Below are 18169 nucleotides of genomic sequence, written 5' to 3'. Positions count from 1 at the left end.
CACTTTGCATATCGGTACCCGTATTGTACCAGAGTCCCTAGCCTGTTGTGAAGGCTTTGAGAATGACAACAAGAGCAGGAAGCACACAGAGCTGGCTAGATTGCAGTAATTATAAATCAGTTCAATACAGAAAAGGCACAGGACATGGATTGTACACAATAGATCTCCTATACATACAAAGATTAAGTAACTGCCTGAGCGCAGGCAACGCTCAACAACAATCCAAGCTGACCTTAAACTGCACTATCCACATCTCACTCATTTAAGATCCCATGACACTAGTTTAAAAAACACAAGAAAATACAAACACGGTATTGACATATACTGTTAATGTTTTTTTTATTAAGTAAATGCAAAGTTCCTTGCAGTTTGCATTAAAATGGAAACCGCCAAAGTTGATCAATTCCACACCAAGGAGCATATAGCAGAGGCTGTTTGGGTTGTTGGAGTTTAGCAGCAGCGATACAAACACAGAAACCCCTTCAGCACATCAACCGTCTGTCCCATCACACTATACAGTGAGGGAAAAAAGTATTTGATCCCCTGCTGATTTTGTACATTTGCCCACTGACAAAGAAATTATCAGTCTATCATTTTAATGGTACGTTTATTTGAACAGTGAGAGACAGAATAACAACAAAAAAATCCAGAAAAACGCATGTCAAAAAGGTTATAAAATTATTTGCATTTTAATGAGGGAAATAAGTATTTGACCCCTCTGCAAAACATGACTTAGTACTTGGTGGCAAAACCCTTGTTGGCAATCACAGAGGTCAGACATTTCTTGTAGTTGGCCACCAGGTTTGCACACATCTCAGGAGGGATTTTGTCCCACTCCTCTTTGCAGATCTTCTCCAAGTCATTAAGGTTTCGAGGCTGACGTTTGGCAACTCGAACCTTCAGCTCCCTCCACAGATTTTCTATGGGATTAAGGTCTGGAGACTGGCTAGGCCATTCCAGGACCTTAATGTGCTTCTTCTTGAGCCACTCCTTTGTTGTCTTGGCCGTGTGTTTTGGGTCATTGTCATGCTGGAATACCCATCCACGACCCATTTTCAATGCCCTGGCTGAGGGAAGGAGGTTCTCACCCAAGATTTGACAGTACATGGCCCCGTCCGTCGTCCCTTTGATGCGGTGAAGTTGTCCTGTCCCCTTAGCAGGAAAACACCCCCAAAGCATAATGTTTCCACCTCCATGTTTGACAGTGGGGATGGTGTTCTTGGTGTCATAGGCAGCATTCCTCCTCCTCCAAACACGGCGAGTTGAGTTGATGCCAAAGAGCTCCATTTTGGTCTCATCTGACCACAACACTTTCACCCAGTTGTCCTCTGAATCATTCAGATGTTCATTGGCAAACATCAGACGGGCATGTATATGTGCTTTTTTGAGCAGGGGGACCTTGCGGGCGCTGCAGGATTTCAGTCCTTCACGGCGGAGTGTGTTACCAATTGTTTTCTTGGTGACTATGATGGTCCCAGCTGCCTTGAGATCATTGACAAGATCCTCCCATGTAGTTCTGGACTGATTCCTCACCGTTCTCATGATCATTGCAACTCCACGAGGTGAGATCTTGCATGGAGCCCCAGGCCGAGGGAGATTGACAGTTCTTTTGTGTTTCTTCCATTTGCGAATAATCGCACCAACTGTTGTCACCTTCTCACCAAGCTGCTTGGCGATGGTCTTGTAGCCCATTCCAGCCTTGTGTAGGTCTACAATCTTGTCCCTGACATCCTTGGAGAGCTCTTTGGTCTTGGCCATGGTGGATAGTTTGGAATCTGATTGATTGATTGCTTCTGTGGACAGGGCTCTTTTATACAGGTAACAAGCTGAGATTAGGTGCACTCCCTTTAAGAGTGTGCTCCTAATCTCAGCTCGTTACCTGTATAAAAAGACACCTGGGAGCCAGAAATCTTTCTGATTGAGAGGGGGTCAAATACTTATTTCCCTCATTAAAATGCAAATCAATTTATAACATTTTTGACATGCGTTTTTCTGGATTTTGTCGTTGTTATTCTGTCTCTCACTGTTCAAATAAACCTACCATTAAAATTATAGACTGATCATTTCTTTGTCAGTGGGCAAACGTACAAAATCAGCAGGGGATCAAATACTTTTTTCCCTCACTGTATGGATGGATGGAGTCACAGTCGTACTGAGTGACACAGTGCTGGTAGGTAGACAGAGCTTTTTTAAAAAGAGGACACAGAGGTACAGTACATCATGCATTCAGCTGGTGCTGTGGTTTTTCCCATGCCTAAAGGATATCAGGGAAACCACTGTAGTCCTTGTTTGTTTTCTTATGGGTTCTTTTTACCAAGCAGAAGAGACATAACAATAATAATAATTATATAATCAAAATACATTCTTAGAAAAAGTTAGTTCAAATAGTTCCGTTTTGTTTCTATGTCTTAGTATATATGCTATATATATATATATATATATATATATATTAATTTTTATTTTTTTTGTTTTGTTGTTGCACATTTTACATCAGAGTTTTGGCAGCCCTCATTTGAAATCCCCCAAAACCTGCTTAAACAAATAATGTGGAAGAAGAAAACATTCAGCAAGAGGAACAATTAACAGGTTTGCCTATTTCTCCCCCCAAAAAAACAAAAAAGTTCCCCATTAAAAACGTACTCTATATGCGCCAGTAAGTAGCAGAGAGACAGAACACAGAAAGCCATTACGTTTCGATCATGCTGGTGGCCATTTTAGTTTGGAAACAAAGGAAGTACTTAAGGAAGAAAGAAAAGCCACAGGTTACTGCGGAGTTGGTTACCATTGGAAATGTTATCACAAATGTCAATGACACGTTTAGAATAGAAACATGACTCAGAGCAGCCCTGCAAAGGCATGGCCTTCAAATGATGCTCAGTGAAAAGTGGGAAACAAAGTAAAAACAGTGCTTTGACACGAGCTTGCGCCGAAAACCCATCAGCAATAAACATATCTTTTTAATTAAGATATCATCCTTAACCTTATTTTATAATTAAGTAAACTCAACATAGTTGAATTGTAATGACAACAACCAAAAGCAATGACCCGTATGATCTATTTCTTGATCTTGAAAATACAAATCGGAATTGTTTGGGTTTGCAGAGGGCACACATGCTGTAGCGTTCAAGGTTGGTGTGTGTGCAGGGGGGCAGAAGGAAGGTTCATTTAATTCTCAACAAAGACAAAGAGCATGTGAAAGTATTAAGTGGATGGTTACAGTGAATGTAGAATACATGGAGACAAATACATTTTGTTTTCGCAAAAATACTTTAGTATTTTGTAGTGGTTATCACACAGCATTCATGGACGCATGCACGCGCACACACAGCACTTGACAGACCTTCAGACAGGTGTCAGGTCTCAGTGAGGAGGGAGGTGAGGGGGAGCTGTGGAAGCATCACAAGTCATGTGGGCAGGCAGTGGGAGGTGGTGGCAGGCAGTGGGAGGTGGTGGCAGAGAGAAAGAGAGAAAGACAGACAGACAGACAGACAGACAGACAGACAGACAGACAGACAGACAGACAGACAGACAGACAGACAGACAGACAGACAGACAGACAGACAGACAGACAGACAGACAGACAGACAGACAGACAGACAGACAGACAGACAGACAGACAGACAGACAGACAGACAGACAGACATGAAGGAACGATAAAACCATAGAGCAACACATCTACTCGTGCACTGATGTCAATATGAGATTTCTGCTATTTGAGATTTCTTCTATTTGAGATTTCTGCCTCATGAGATCTACGCCACTCTGCCCTAAATCCAGATGTGATAAGACAGACACTGCAGGGCTCCTTTACATGGATAGTTACATACACATAGCCATATATAAAACTCTGGTTACATGGAAGGTTATAATGATGGTAAAAACGGAGATCGCAAGGAAATGGTAATGGTTGGTCAAGGAGAACCAGCAAAGTATAGCAACCCAACACCCAACCTCTTGATTAATTTGAAATCATGAATCCGTTCCTTACTCTTTCCCATTGTAAATACTATGCAAATTACTTTCAAGCCATCAGACAGCACCCCGATACCTCAGCATTTGGTCTTAGCGAATAAATAGGAAGGCAGTCAGATATGTACCATGGACTTTTCCTTTGATAATATTGTATACCATTTATAAGATGCAGAGCCCTCTAGATTATACGTAGTTGTTTTTATGTGTAATATACTTAAATATTGGTTATGAGAATGTATACAAGAGATAAACATGCATAGGCTTTCCCATGGCATGACATGACATTTCAAACATTTCAATGGCTTTCGTCCACATCTATATGCAGTTACTGTTGTGAAACCAGACCACAAAATGGGGAGAAAACGTATATTCTGACAGGCAGGCGGAGAGACAGACAGGCAGGAAACAGAGAAAGCTGACAAGAGGAGCAGATGCATTTTAATGGACTTTCAAGGAGAGTCTGAACACTATTGTAGTTTTGGATGACCGTGTGGCCGGAAGGTTGAGGTTATAGGTTAACCAAATCCAGTTCATAGTTATTCACTGCACTCCGAGCATAGCCTGTCTGTATCTAGTTCTCTCCCTCTTTCATTCTCTCCATCCATTTCTCTCTCTCCCACACTCTTACAAAACCTTAAAAAAAGAATAATAATAATAAAATAAACTGGAATCTCAGTTATGAACAATACACACCAAAGCAGGCTAGACCAGCTCTGACTGACATGGGTTTGGCCTTGTATACGCTGAAATACACCAGAATCAGTTGGTTGGGAATGGAACTCAGACTGAATCGCCAATCAAAGCATTGTGACCTTGTTTCCAGGTACCACAAGTAGTCCTGCAAATATAAAAGTTTAGCAAAAGGTTTTGACTAACATTAAATAGCTAACAAACAGTATGATATATTTATTTACTAATATTCTCATCTTGCTCATGCATCAACAAAGTGGCAGGTATAATACTGGGTGCACATTATGATGCATAATGAAATCAGAAAGTCATCAATTTAACAAAACATCTCAATGTTCCTGTAAAATAAAATATTTCAAACGTTACTACAGACTAAGTGCAGAGCCTGACTGACCATGACGAAGCAGAACTGGTATAAAAAAGAACAAAAACAAACCCCAAAATATTTTGTACAGTACAAAACTTGGCACAGTATTATCGACCAGCTGTAGTGTCACTCATTTCCCTGCTCCACTGCTGCATATGGCCCTTCCAATTGGTCCACATCAGAAAGATCCGGAAGCCCCACTTATGGTTCTACGAGCAGAACACCCTGACAGAAACAGAGAGAGAGGGCAAGCGAGAGAGAGGTTACAGGCATTACTCATCCAGCTCACAGAGGGTTTTTTGATCACAACACTGAGAAATTCAAGTGACATTTCACACAGAACCACTGTGGCTGGCCAATACAAACCGCCATACGTTATTTTGCAGCTTTTTAATGAGGCATTGTGCAAGTCTGCCTTCATTCTCCACTCCTCTTTTGACAAGTGTATATGAATAAAAAAGGAGGCTCTTATCTTTAAAAGCACAAACGCAGAGTGAGTGGAGAACATAACAGAGCCCCTCGCTAACACTGCAATCCGGTTAGTTGAGTTGGAGCCCTTTTCAACTGATTTCTATGGTTACCCGTTCTGCATTTTGAAAACGGTCATAAATCAAACCAGAGGCTGTATCTCCAGTGTATCTACAGCTATGCAGGTCCCTCCTACAGGTATGGCACAACATGCAAAGACATCAAAGATGTCCTGGTGACAATTGGTCGCCGTGAAAGAACTAGAAGGGAACAGAATGGAAGCTGTGGGGGAAAACTCTAGACTCACTCGTCAGAGTCCTTTTTGCTTTCCTCGATGTAGGCGATGGATTCTGAACGCAGCCGGTTGGTGACCTCATAGGTACGCAGCGTGACACCGAAGATGTCCTCGTGATAACGGTTCTCGTCCTGCGAGGAGAGATGATAAGATTTGTGAGATAAGATGGGCACAGGAAGATACAATTGATTCAGTGTGGTGAGCTGTGGACAGATAAAAAAAGACAGATACAGTGATGTGCAGTGTACAGTACAGCATTGCCTTCAAAAAATGTTTCAATCGCCAAGGCTTGGATAAAAGCTTTCCTTAGTTGATCAATAAATTGGACATTTTATGTTGCAGGCAGCTCTTTCAAAATGTGTTTGATTATATACCCCTCTGCTTAGTCAAAAGTGACCTAGCCATTTTGCTCATGTGACCCTTCAATTTCAATATTTTATGTACAGTATGCAGTCTGTACAGTTGGTTGTCTGGTGGTTTAAAATTGCTTATTAAAATCTTTGAAAGTTGTGTTTTTGGTTTCTCCTTCTTTGAGTCGTTAAATGTAAGAGCCCTCCTTTCAGTTCTCTTTTGAATCCAACTGAACAATATTCTGAATGTGTCTGTCATATTCTGAAAATCCTCCACAAGTAGGTATAAGGAGTGCAGTCATCTCAAAAAGTGAACCTTCAAGGTCTAAATCTAAATTGCTTGACTTAGTTACTTTGTATGTTTTGTCCGTCAGGTTGGTTAGTTTGTTAGTTAACAGTGTACAATATAGTGAAGCATATTGTCCCTACTCTGAGTTTGCTGATGTAGAACCCAGCGTCCTCCAGTGTCATGTTTCCCTGCAATTTGATGATCTGCTGGATGGTCTTGAGGACATCCCCGGCCATACCCACGTCCCCACACACATAGATGTGTCCTCCCTCCTCCCTCAGGCACTGGTACACAGTCTCTGACAGCTTCTCACGAAGCACATCCTGCACATATTTCTGTATCAGAGACATAGGGGAAGAAAGAGATAGAATGAGAGAGATTTAATAAAATCATATAGAGATATTTAATAAAATCATATAGAGATAAACAGGGAGAGAAAGATACAGGCTCATAGACAGTTGAAGGCAATGAACAGATTGTAGTGATTGTGCATCAGGGTTGAGGATAGTAGTACATAAAATGGTGCTCCATGTGAGGAGTGAAGGGAAAACAAAAACACAGGGATAGAGATGTACACACTTTTAATTCATAAATCCACATACACATCTCCCACATGACCTCTGTCTGTGTTGCTGTGTCTTTACTATCAGAGACACATTTTCATGTTTAACCCTCGAGTAAATTTGTGTCCCCGATGAAATTTAATTAGCATAATAAAAACATTCCCATAAAAATCTGTTTAAGCTAAAGATATGTTTTTTGGATGGTCTGTGCTCTTCGTCTTCTGACGATATAGCGAAATCGTCGTCTGAAAATGTAGACCAATACGCAGCGGATGTCGTGTTCATTTTTGAATTTAATTAATTGCTCACGTGAACACTATACAAAAAAAAACAATGACAGTGCAACAGTTTTGCAGGCTATCCTAACGCAGTGCAAAAACAATCTCCCACAAAAGACAAACACACCCTCATATATGGGACTCTCAATCAAAGGCAAATAGACAACACCTGCCTTCAATTGAGAGTCCCAACCCCAATGAACCCAAACATAGAAACAGACACACTAGACTCAACATAGAATACATGAAAATCAAACAGTGCCCAAAAACCCCGGAATACTTAAATCAAATGCCCTTTTTAGAAAAACACCACCCCTAACCACATAAAACAAATACCCTCTGCCACGTCCTGACCAAACTACAATACCAATTAACCCTTATACTGGCCAGGACGTGACAATATATATAACACTTTACTTTGTTTTTCCATGTATGAATCTGTTATTCGATGCATTTCTATGGGCTAATAGCAGTAACGCCAAATTCAATATTTCATCAAAAAAATGTATTTAATTTTTGAGGGGATAACTAAATGGGTCCTAAAATTCCAAATCAAATAGCTAAATGATCCTTGGTATGACCATCTTACAACAATTTCATATGTTAGCCTAGTAGACTTTAAATGGACTAACTAAATCTTTAAAGTTAACAGTACCTTTGGTCTACCAGGCTCTCTGGAGTAGGCTGTGTAGAGCTCTTTGAACACCTCCTTGTTCTTAGCCTGGATAGTCTCCTCCTTGTAGATGTGGTCTATCTGGGACTGCCTGCACCCAAATACCAGGATCATAGGGCAGGATTTGATCCCTATAGTAACAAACACATTACATTGTAAGTTCAGATCCTAACTTCATCTTTCACTGAACTACAATGTTGGAGTCACCTAGACTAGTGTTTATGTATGTGTTCAAGCTCTGTAAAGTTGAATAAACACAAGTGATACTGGCAGCAGTGTGTGGGTTTTCCTTTTCTTTTAAGTCCTTATCAAATCATTTCCACACATACGTATACAAGTAAGATCAGGTGAGTAAGTGCTTTTCCTATTCTAAAACATAAACAAACCATTGCGTTCATAATCGAAAAGTTTCTGTTCCCAAAAGCTTCTGAAGGGGGCGATCCCAGTGCCTGGACCAACTAGGATACACGGAGCTCTGTGGTCCTTTGGCAATCGGAATGTAGGCGCACTACAATCAAAGCAATTTTTCCATCCAATTACAATTGAAGACATAACATAAAAAATACATTTACAAAATTATTGTAGAAAACACCATATAAGCTACGAATCAGGCCATTTTTAATAGCACTAGCATCAAAGCGTTTTTCCTCAATGATTGTATTATACAAACACAGTGTCAATGTTGTATATGAATCATATACGGTGCAATCATATACTATGAATACACCATATGACTCAATGTACAATGTTGACATTTGTTATAGTCCAAGATATTCTCCAAACCACCACAATCATAGAATTACATGTATTCCATTCAACGAGTAAAATCCATCATGCAGCAATATCACACACACAAGAAGCAAAGTTTTATACCCTCTAACAAAGCAGGGGACCATTTCTTCTGCCTCTATTCTGTTGAGCCATGATGAACACACTCCATGGTGGATAGGGCCCTCTCCATCTGAAAAAGAGGGAATTGCCCATCATCCACTTTACTTGCGTACCTCCTCCTCTCCACTACGCACCACGCAAACGAACACTGAAGTAGAGTACACATAATGCAGTTCCCTGGGCTAAAAGGGTGTTTGTCTCCAGTGTAGGCAAATTACTAATTAAACCATCACTCTCAGCATCACGCACATCACTTCACACATTGCATCTCGGAGAAAGAGAAACAGCTAGAAAGATGCTTGTCGCCAGCCGTTTGTGTTTATTAACTGTCAGTTGAGGTAAATTGGTGCAGATTTAAGTCACGTTGAAGCATGAGAAATAATCTTTGTTGTTACTTAAAATGTATGTAGTGTAATAGCATGCACAAATACAAACATATACACAGAAACCAATTAACCCAAAACCATTAAAGCATATGTCCAAAAATAGAGATCTTAGACGTTATTGTCCAGTCAACCCACTTACAGTGCGTTCGGAAAGAATTCAGACCCCTTGACTTTTTCCACATTTTGTTACGTTACAGCCTTATTCAAAAATGTATTCAATCATTTTTTACCCCCTTCAATCTACACACAATACCTCATAATGACAAAGCAAAGACAGTTTTAGAAATGTTTGGTAATTTATAAAAAAAAATCTAATTAAAATATCACATTTACATAAGTATTCAGACCCTTTACTCAGTACTTTTTTGAAGTACCTTTGGCAGCGATTACAGCCTTGAGTCATCTTGGGTATAACGCTACAAGCTTGGCACATCTGCATTTGGGGAGTTTCTCCCATTTTTCTCTGAAGATCCTCTCAAGCTCTGTCAAGTTGGATGGGGGGGGCGTCGCTGCACAGCTATTTTCAGGTCTCTCCAGATATGTTCGATCAGGTTCAAGTCCGGGCTATGGCTGGGCCACTCAAGGACATTCAGAGACTTGTCCCGAAGCCACTCCTGCGTTGTCTTGACAGTGTGCGTAGGGTCGCTGTCCTGTTGGAAAGTGAACCTTTATGCCAGTCTGAGGTCCTGAGCGCTCTGCAGCAGGTTTTCATCAAGGATCTCTCTGTACTTTTCTCCGTTAATCTTTGCCTCAATCCTGACCAGTCTCCCAGTCCCTGCTGCTGAAAAACATCCCCACAGCATGATGCTGCCACAACCATTCTTCCCCGTAGGGATGGTGCCAGGTTTCCTCCAGACACTTGGCATTCAGGCCAAAGAGTTCAATCTTGGTTTCATCAGACCAGAGAATCTTGTTTCTCATGGTCTGAGAATCCTTTAGGTGCCTTTTGGAAAACTCCAAGCGGGTTGTCATGTGCCTATTACTGAGGAGTGGCTTCCGTCTGGCCACTCTACCATAAATGCCTGATTGGTGGAGTACTGCTGAGATGGGAGAATCTTCCAGAAGAACAACCATCTCCACAGAGGAACTCTGGAGCTCTGTCAGAGTGACCATTGAGTTCTTGGTCACCTCCCTGACCAAGGCTTTTCTCCCCCGATTGCTCAATTTGGCTGGACTTCCAGCTCTAGGAAGAGTCTTGGTGGTTCCAAACTTCTTCCATTTAAGAATTTTGGAGGCCACTGTGTTCTTGGGGACCTTCAATGCTGCAGAAATGTTGGTACCATTCCCCAGATCTGTGCCTAGACACAATCCTGTCTCAGAGCTCTACGGACAATTCCTTTGCCATCATGGCTTGGTTTTTGCTCTGACATGCACTGTCAACTGTGGGACCTTATATATATGGGTGTGTGCCTTTCCAAATCATGTCCAATGAATTGAATGTACCACAGGTGGACTCCAATCAAGTTGTAGAAACATCTCAAGGATGCTCAATGGAAACAGGATGCACCTGAGCTCAATTTCAAAACTCATAGCAAAGGGTCTGAATCCCAATATAAATCAGGTATTTCTGTTATAATACATTTGCAAACATTTCTAAAAACATGTTTTTGCTTTGTCAATATGGGGTATTGTGTGTAGATTGCTGAGGATTTTTAAGATGTTTTATATACATTTTTTATAGCCTTATTCTAAAATGGATAAAAAAAATGTTTCTTCATAAATCTACACACAATACCCCATCTACACACAATTCATTCTACACCTCTAAGCCAAGCCTAATAGTCAGCCCTTACCCCTGGTTTTGTATGACACCACGGCCACGGTGAGGTGTATCTCCCCAGGGTGGACGTCCGGTGAGGAGCTAATGGAGTAGTATCTGGGCTGGAGCAAAGGCAGCTGGGTCAGCAGCAGGGTGGATGGCATCTGAATAGAGGGGAACTCCTCCAAAACCTCCACCATGGTCGGGTTGTTGTACCACTTCCACTCCTCATACTCCTGCAAGCCCTGGAGAGGAAAGAGGAGAGGAGGTATGTTTTTGTTTTGTACATTCAATATACCCTAATGTAAGGAGCCAGGCAAAAAATATGTATTGCTTCAGAGAAAATTAGTTATTATGGCTGTTTCTCCAACTCCACGCACCAAGAGGTTAGACATATTCCAGTTAGACGCGGCACTCACAACAAGCTAATCTAATGCCTCTCCTGATGTGATGAAATTATGTATTATAGACTTGACATATTTTTTTGACTTTCTGGCTTTAGTCATAAACTTAGCCTGACTACCTTGTGTAACCCACAGACACTGGGTGCCATGCAGGTCTGGAGTTGAACAGACAAAGAAATAGCAAGGACAGCCAGTAGCTAAAGATCCCACTGTGGCTTGTTGTTTGTTTTTTTTATTCCTCCTCCCTTCAATTTCTATTATCTTTTTTTGTTTTTTGAGAATGAGTTGAACCATGAAGAGTGAGTCACTTACTCGCCTGGCCAATGTAACGTTTTTAACACAATGGATGTGCTTTTTCTTCTTCTATATGCTGTGGTTTACCAGGCGTGGGGCTTAAATTCCATGGCGTCTGAGCCAGCCAAAACTCACCTACTCCAAGGTTATTTTCAACAAGAGCTAAGTCTATGGCATCCCAATAATGATTTAAAAAACAACCCAGGGTTAAACATTTAGATTTTTAAAACAGAAAAATTAACATTGTAAGGTCCAATATATACACTGCTCAAAAAAATAAAGGGAACACTTAAACAACACAATGTAACTCCAAGTCAATCACACTTCTGTGAAATCAAACTGTCCACTTAGGAAGCAACACTGATTGACAATAAATTTCACATGCTGTTGTGCAAATGGCATAGACAACAGGTGGAAATTAGGCAATTAGCAAGACACCCCCAATAAAGGAGTGGTTCTGCGGGTGGTGACAAAAGACCACTTCTCAGTTCCTATGCTTCCTGGCTGATGTTTTGGTCAGAGTAGTGTCCAGAGCATGGAGGCGCTACCAGGAGACAGGCCAGTACATCAGGAGACATGGAGGAGGCCGTAGGAGGGCAACAACCCAGCAGCAGGACCGCTACCTCCGCCTTTGTGCAAGGAGGAGCACTGCCAGAGCCCTGCAAAATGACCTCCAGCAGGCCACAAATGTGCATGTGTCTGCTCAAACAGTCAGAAACAGACTCCATGAGGGTGGTATGAGGGCCCGACGTCCACAGGTGGGGGTTGTGCTTACAGCCCAACACCGTGCAGGACGTTTGGCATTTGCCAGAGAACACCAAGATTGGCAAATTCGCCACTGGCGCCCTGTGCTCTTCACAGATGAAAGCAGGTTCACACTGAGCACATGTGACAGACGTGACAGAGTCTGGAGACGCTGTGGAGAACGTTCTGCTGCCTGCAACATCCTCCAGCATGACCGGTTTGGCGGTGGGTCAGTCATGGTGTGGGGTGGCATTTCTTTGGGGGAGGCCGCACAGCCCTCCATGTGCTCGCCAGAGGTAGCCTGACTGCCATTAGGTACCGAGATGAGATCCTCAGACCCCTTGTGAGACCATATGCTGGTGCGGTTGGCCCTGGGTTCCTCCTAATGCAAGACAATGCTAGACCTCATGTGGCTGGAGTGTGTCAGCAGTTCCTGCAAGAGGAAGGCATTGATGCTATGGACTGGCCCGCCCGTTCCCCAGACCTGAATCCAATTGAGCACATCTGGGACATCATGTCTCACTCCATCCACCAACGCCACGTTGCACCAGACTGTCCAGGAGTTGGCGGATGCTTTAGTCCAGGTCTGGGAGGAGATCCCTCAGGAGACCATCCGCCACCTCATCAGGAGCATGCCCAGGCGTTGTAGGGAGGTCATACAGGAACGTGGTGGCCACACACACTACTGAGCCTCCTTTTGACTTGTTTTAAGGACATTACATCAAAGTTGGATCAGCCTGTAGTGTGGTTTTCCACTTTAATTTTGAGTGTGACTCCAAATCCAGACCTCCATGGGTTGATAAATTGGATTTCCATTGATTATTTTTGTGTGATTTTGTTGTCAGCACATTCAACAATGTAAAGAAAAAAGTATTTAATAAGATTATTTCATTCATTCAGATCTAGGATGTGTTATTTTAGTGTTCCCTTTATTTTGTTGAGCAGTGTATATTGAGAGGAAACATAATATTGTAAGGAAAAATGTCAAAATTGTAAACAAAAACAAATCCAGGTATTGCAAGCAAAAAAATAGGAAACAGGATTTCTTTTTCAATTGAATACATGTGTCATTTACAACAATCTGCTTTGCTTTGTTTGCAACTTTTCCTCACCTACAATTGCCTTTCTCAGGTCTTTTCTTCTACTCAGATTTCTACAGTTACAATACTTTTTTCCTACGCTTTCATTTTTGAACCAATGTTCACGTGGGGGTGGGGTTTAGAAGGGGGCGAACAAAAATCTGTTATTATTGGTCAATACATTTGGAATGACAGTTCAATGACCACACCCACAGTCTGAAGTAAGACCAGAGATGGTAAAAAATAAAAAATAAACTTAATTTCTCCATTATCTCTGCTCAGAATTCAAACAAACCTACCACGCCCTGCTGGCTAGCCAGCAGCAACAGCCTGGCGCATTTCCCCCTTCATCAGTGGCTAGAACTTGTAAAAGTTAGTTATGTTTATTTTGATGGGCGAGGGAGAAAAGTTGTAATTTTGGTCACCATCACATGCCTATTATTAGCTAACGTTACATACTGCTCACCGGGGGCATGACTAGCCAGTGCGAATGACCAGTGCACCGGTGTTGTATCAAGGTGCTTCCCAACGTGAATTGCTTCCCACTGGACAGCTGTATTTCATGTCGCCAGCGGTAGGTAACGTGGCCAATTTCTTCCATCCCACATTGTTTTATTTTGAGTAGAATAGCAGTCTACACAATAAATAATTTGTAATATTGGTAGTAAACAGCTGGATGTCACCGGGATTCAGTCTACTGCTCAATGGGGAGAGTAGCCAGGGTCGGTAGCATGAGTATTTCTAACACTGAATCACTTCATATAAACTGTACTGAACTACACAGTTAAAACCCTTCATTACCTTACTGAGAGTCTCCAACTTCTTCCTCTGCTTGTCATTGGTGGCGAGGGAGGCAAACTGCTGCAGCAGGACAGGGCTGGGGGGTGTGGTGATGTCCAGGAAGTACTGGAAGGCCTGGTAGATGGTGCATGGGGGAATCCGAGGCTCCTCTAGCCAGTTACTGATCACACCTTCAGAAGGAAAAAAATAAAACAGGCTAAAAAAAACACCAGAAGAGATGCATCAAAACTTTAATAGTACAGTATTAGCCTTTTTTGTGTATTACATTACCCTAAATAACTTAGGAGGATTGCATCTGGTATCAAACTCAGCTTTATTCGATGTATTTAACAAGGAAGTCCCATTGAGGTTAGAAGACCTCTTTTCCCAAAGGTGTCCAGGCCAAGGTCAAGTTTTTGTCTGCAAGGGTATTTTTCATTGCTGGCTAAGAATGAAACTAGGACCCAGTAGACTACTAACCCAGGGCTGTGTTTCTCTCCTCTAGGAACTCCACCTTGACGATCTGATTGACAGGTGGGGCATCCTCTAGTTTCTCTATAAGGGCCGTAACCAGGTCCTCATGGTTGCCAGGGAAGATGCCCAGATGGTCGCCGGGCTGGTACGTCAGGCTGTCCTCGTTATTTGTGTGAAGTCGAACAAATATGGTGGAGCGACTGCTAGGGGATTCAGAACTGTGGTTACAGTTTGTAACTATCGTACAGTTTGGAGTTATACAGTAACAATATGCATATGAAGTACAATTTGCTACAACTGATTGAGACTAAGAAAAGTCCCATTTCAAAATGATCTCCAGTCTAGTCTACAGTATTGTAACAAAATCCACCCACTTGGATGTGGAACTTTGTAGGTTTTCACTCTGTAAGATCTTGGCTCCATAGACCTTCTTCTTGTGGATGCTGTATAGTGCTGTTGGAGGACACATTCACAATATGAAGCATCCGTAATATGACTTTGGAAGCCTTATAAAGTGTTTACGGACGCTACATTAGACCCCAAAAAACAGTGTTTAACTTGTGTTGTTGTTTGTTTACCTAGTGTTAGTGCAGGGGCCTCAGCTGTGTAGGTGAGGCGGAATTTGCTCTTCTTCCAGCTTCGATCATTACTGATCAATGAATCGTGTGCCTTCTCAATGTTCACGTCTCCAATGCAGAACACGTCACAGGCAGCCTTCAGACAGACAACCATAGGCGCTTGTAAGGACAAGTATTCATAGCTGTGTATAGTCCATTACTAAGACCTTTACCATTAGAGTGTGTATGTGTGTGTACAGTATACATACAATACCAGTGAAAAGTTTGGACACACCTACTCATTCAAGGGTTTTTCTTTATTTTTACAATGTTCTACATTGTAGAATAATAGTGAAGACATCAATATTTTGAAATAACACATATGGAATCCTGTAGTAACCAATAAAGTGTTAACAAAATCCAAATATATCTTATATTTGAGATTCTTCAAATAGCCACCTTTGCCTTGATGACAGCTTTGCACACTCCTGGCATTCTCTCAAACAGCATCATGAGGTAGTCATCTGGAATGCTTTTCAATTAACAGGTGTGCCTTGTTAAAAGTTAATTTGTGGAGTTTCTTTCCTTCTTAATGCGTTTGAGCCAATCAGTTGTGCTGTGACAAGGTGGGTGGGTGGGGGTGGGGGGGAATACAGGAGATAGCCCTACTTGGTAAAAGACCAAGTCCATATTATGGCAAGAACAGCTCAAATAAGCAAAGAGAAATGACAGTTCATCATTATTTTAAGACATGAAGGTCAGCCAATATGGAACATTTCAAGAACTTTAAACGTTTCTTCAAGTGCAGTCACAAAAACCATCAAGCGCTACGATGAAACTGGCTCTCATGAGGACCACCACAGGAATGGAAGACCCAGAGTTACAATGGCTTGCGAAAGTATTCCCCCCCCTTGGTATTTTTCCTATTTTGTTGCCTTACAACCTAGAATTAGAATAGATTTTTGGGGGAATTGTTTCATTTCATTTCATTTACACAACATGCCTACCACTTTGAAGATGCAAAATATTTTTTATTGTGCAACAAACAAGAAATAAGACAAAAAAAACGGAAAACTTGAGCGTGCATAACTATTCACCCCCCCTCTCTTGGCAGGTTTGTTGTGGTGCCATATTCTTTCAATTTTTTATAATGGATTTAATGGTGCTCAGTGGGATGATCAAAGGGATGTTTCTGATATTTTTTTATAACCCAACCCTGATCTGTACTTCTCCACAACTTTGTCCCTGACCTGTTTGGAGAGCTCCTTAGTCTTCATGGTGCCCCTTGCTTAGTGTTGTTGAAGACTCTGGGGCCTTTCGGAACAGGTGTATATATACTGAGATAATGTGACACTTAAAGTCCACCTGTGTGCAATCTAACTAATTATGTGACTTCTGAAGGTAATTGGTTGCACCAGATCTTATTTAGGGGCTTCATAGCAAAGGGGGTAAATACATATGCGCACACCACTTTTCAGGTTTTAATTTTTTTTAATTTTTTGAAACAAGTTCTTTTTTTCCGCTCCGGGGCCGCTCCAGGGCTATTACACTGACGCTAACGTTCTTTTTTTTCATTTCACTTCACCAATTTGGACTATTTTGTGTATGTCCATCACATGAAATCCAAATAAAAATCAATTTAAATTACAGGTTGTAATGCAACACATTAGGAAAAATGCCAAGGGGTTGAATAGTTTTGCAAGGCACTGTACCCCTGCTGCAGAGGATAAGTTCAGTAGATTTACCAGCCTCAGAAATCGCAGCCCAAATAAATGCTTCACAGAGTTCAAGTAACAGACACATCTCAACATCGACTGTTCAGAGGAGAGCGTGTGAAATCAGGCCTTCATGGTCGAATTGCTGAAAAGAAAACACTACTAAAGGACACCAATAAGAAGAAGAAGAGACTTTCTTGGGCCAAGAAACACGAGCAATGGACAGCAATTAGACCGGTGTAAATTTGTCCTTTGGTCTGGAGTCTAAATTTGAGATTTTTGGTTCCAACCGCCGTGTCTTTGTGAGACAAGGTGTGGGTGAACGGATGATCTCCGCATTTGTATTTCACACTGTAAAACATGGAGGAGGTGGTGTTATGGTGTGGAGGTATTTGCTGGTGACACTGTCAGTGATTTATTTACAATTCAAGGCACACTATACCAGCATGGCTACCACAGCATTCTACAGCGATACGCCATCTCATCTGGTTTGGGCTTAGTGGGACTATCATTTGTTTTTCAACAGGACAATGACACAACACACCTCCAGGCTGTGTAAGGGCTATTTTACCAAGAAGTAGAGTGACCTGGCCTCCACAATCACCTGACCTCAAACCAAATGAGATGGTTTGGGATGAGTTGGACCACAGAGTGAAGGAAAAGCAGCCAAAAAGTGCTCAGCATGTGGGAACTCCTTCAAGACTGTTGAAAAATAATTTCAGGTTTTAAATGCTGTCACGTCCTGAACAGTGAAAGAGGTAATTTGCCATAGTAGAATGGGCAGGGCGTGGCAGGGGGGTTTGTTTTGTATGTATTTTGGGTTTTCTGTTTCTATGTGGGTTTGTTTTAGTTATCTATTTCTATGTGTTGGTTTTCATGTTCGGCCGGGTATGGTTTCCAATCAGAGGCAGGTGTCTTTCGTTGTCTCTGATTGGAAGCCATACTTAGGCAGCCTGTTTTTCCTTTGGGGTTGTGGGTAGTTGTTTTCCGTTAAGTCTAGAGTACCTGATGGGACTGTTGTTGGTCGTTTTGTTATTTTGCTGTTTAAGTGTATTCATTAAAGAATTAAGAATGAGCACTATCCACGCTGCGTCTTGGTCTCCATTCCACGACCCCTGTGACAAATGCAGGTTTGAAATGC

The 18169-nt window shown here is 41.8% G+C and overlaps 1 protein-coding gene across 2 annotated transcripts in view; it reads right to left on the bottom strand.

Annotated features, from left to right (window-relative positions):
- Positions 1-3248: 3248 nt before the first annotated feature.
- nos1 (nitric oxide synthase 1 (neuronal)) overlaps positions 3249-18169 on the bottom strand; it is a 69849-nt gene continuing 54928 nt past the window's right edge. The window contains exons 19-29 of one of the 2 annotated variants that reach the window (XM_014171241.3): positions 15335-15470; positions 15131-15209; positions 14763-14959; positions 14304-14473; positions 11016-11226; positions 8819-8906; positions 8332-8453; positions 7928-8076; positions 6572-6766; positions 5805-5923; positions 3249-5254 (exon numbers count right to left, since the gene is read on the bottom strand). In XM_014171241.3, the coding sequence (XP_014026716.2) occupies positions 5239-5254; positions 5805-5923; positions 6572-6766; positions 7928-8076; positions 8332-8453; positions 8819-8906; positions 11016-11226; positions 14304-14473; positions 14763-14959; positions 15131-15209; positions 15335-15470 (1482 nt within the window). In that variant the 3' untranslated portion in view covers positions 3249-5238. The remainder of the gene's footprint in view (positions 5255-5804; positions 5924-6571; positions 6767-7927; positions 8077-8331; positions 8454-8818; positions 8907-11015; positions 11227-14303; positions 14474-14762; positions 14960-15130; positions 15210-15334; positions 15471-18169) is intronic. The other variant, XM_014171242.3, reaches the window with a different exon arrangement.

The sequence above is a fragment of the Salmo salar genome, chromosome 24 (assembly GCF_965601325.2).
Source record: "Salmo salar chromosome 24, fSalSal1, whole genome shotgun sequence".
Lineage (NCBI taxonomy): Eukaryota > Metazoa > Chordata > Actinopteri > Salmoniformes > Salmonidae > Salmo > Salmo salar.
The sequence above is the reverse complement of the archived record's forward strand: the minus strand, read 5'-3'. Positions and strand labels throughout refer to the sequence as shown.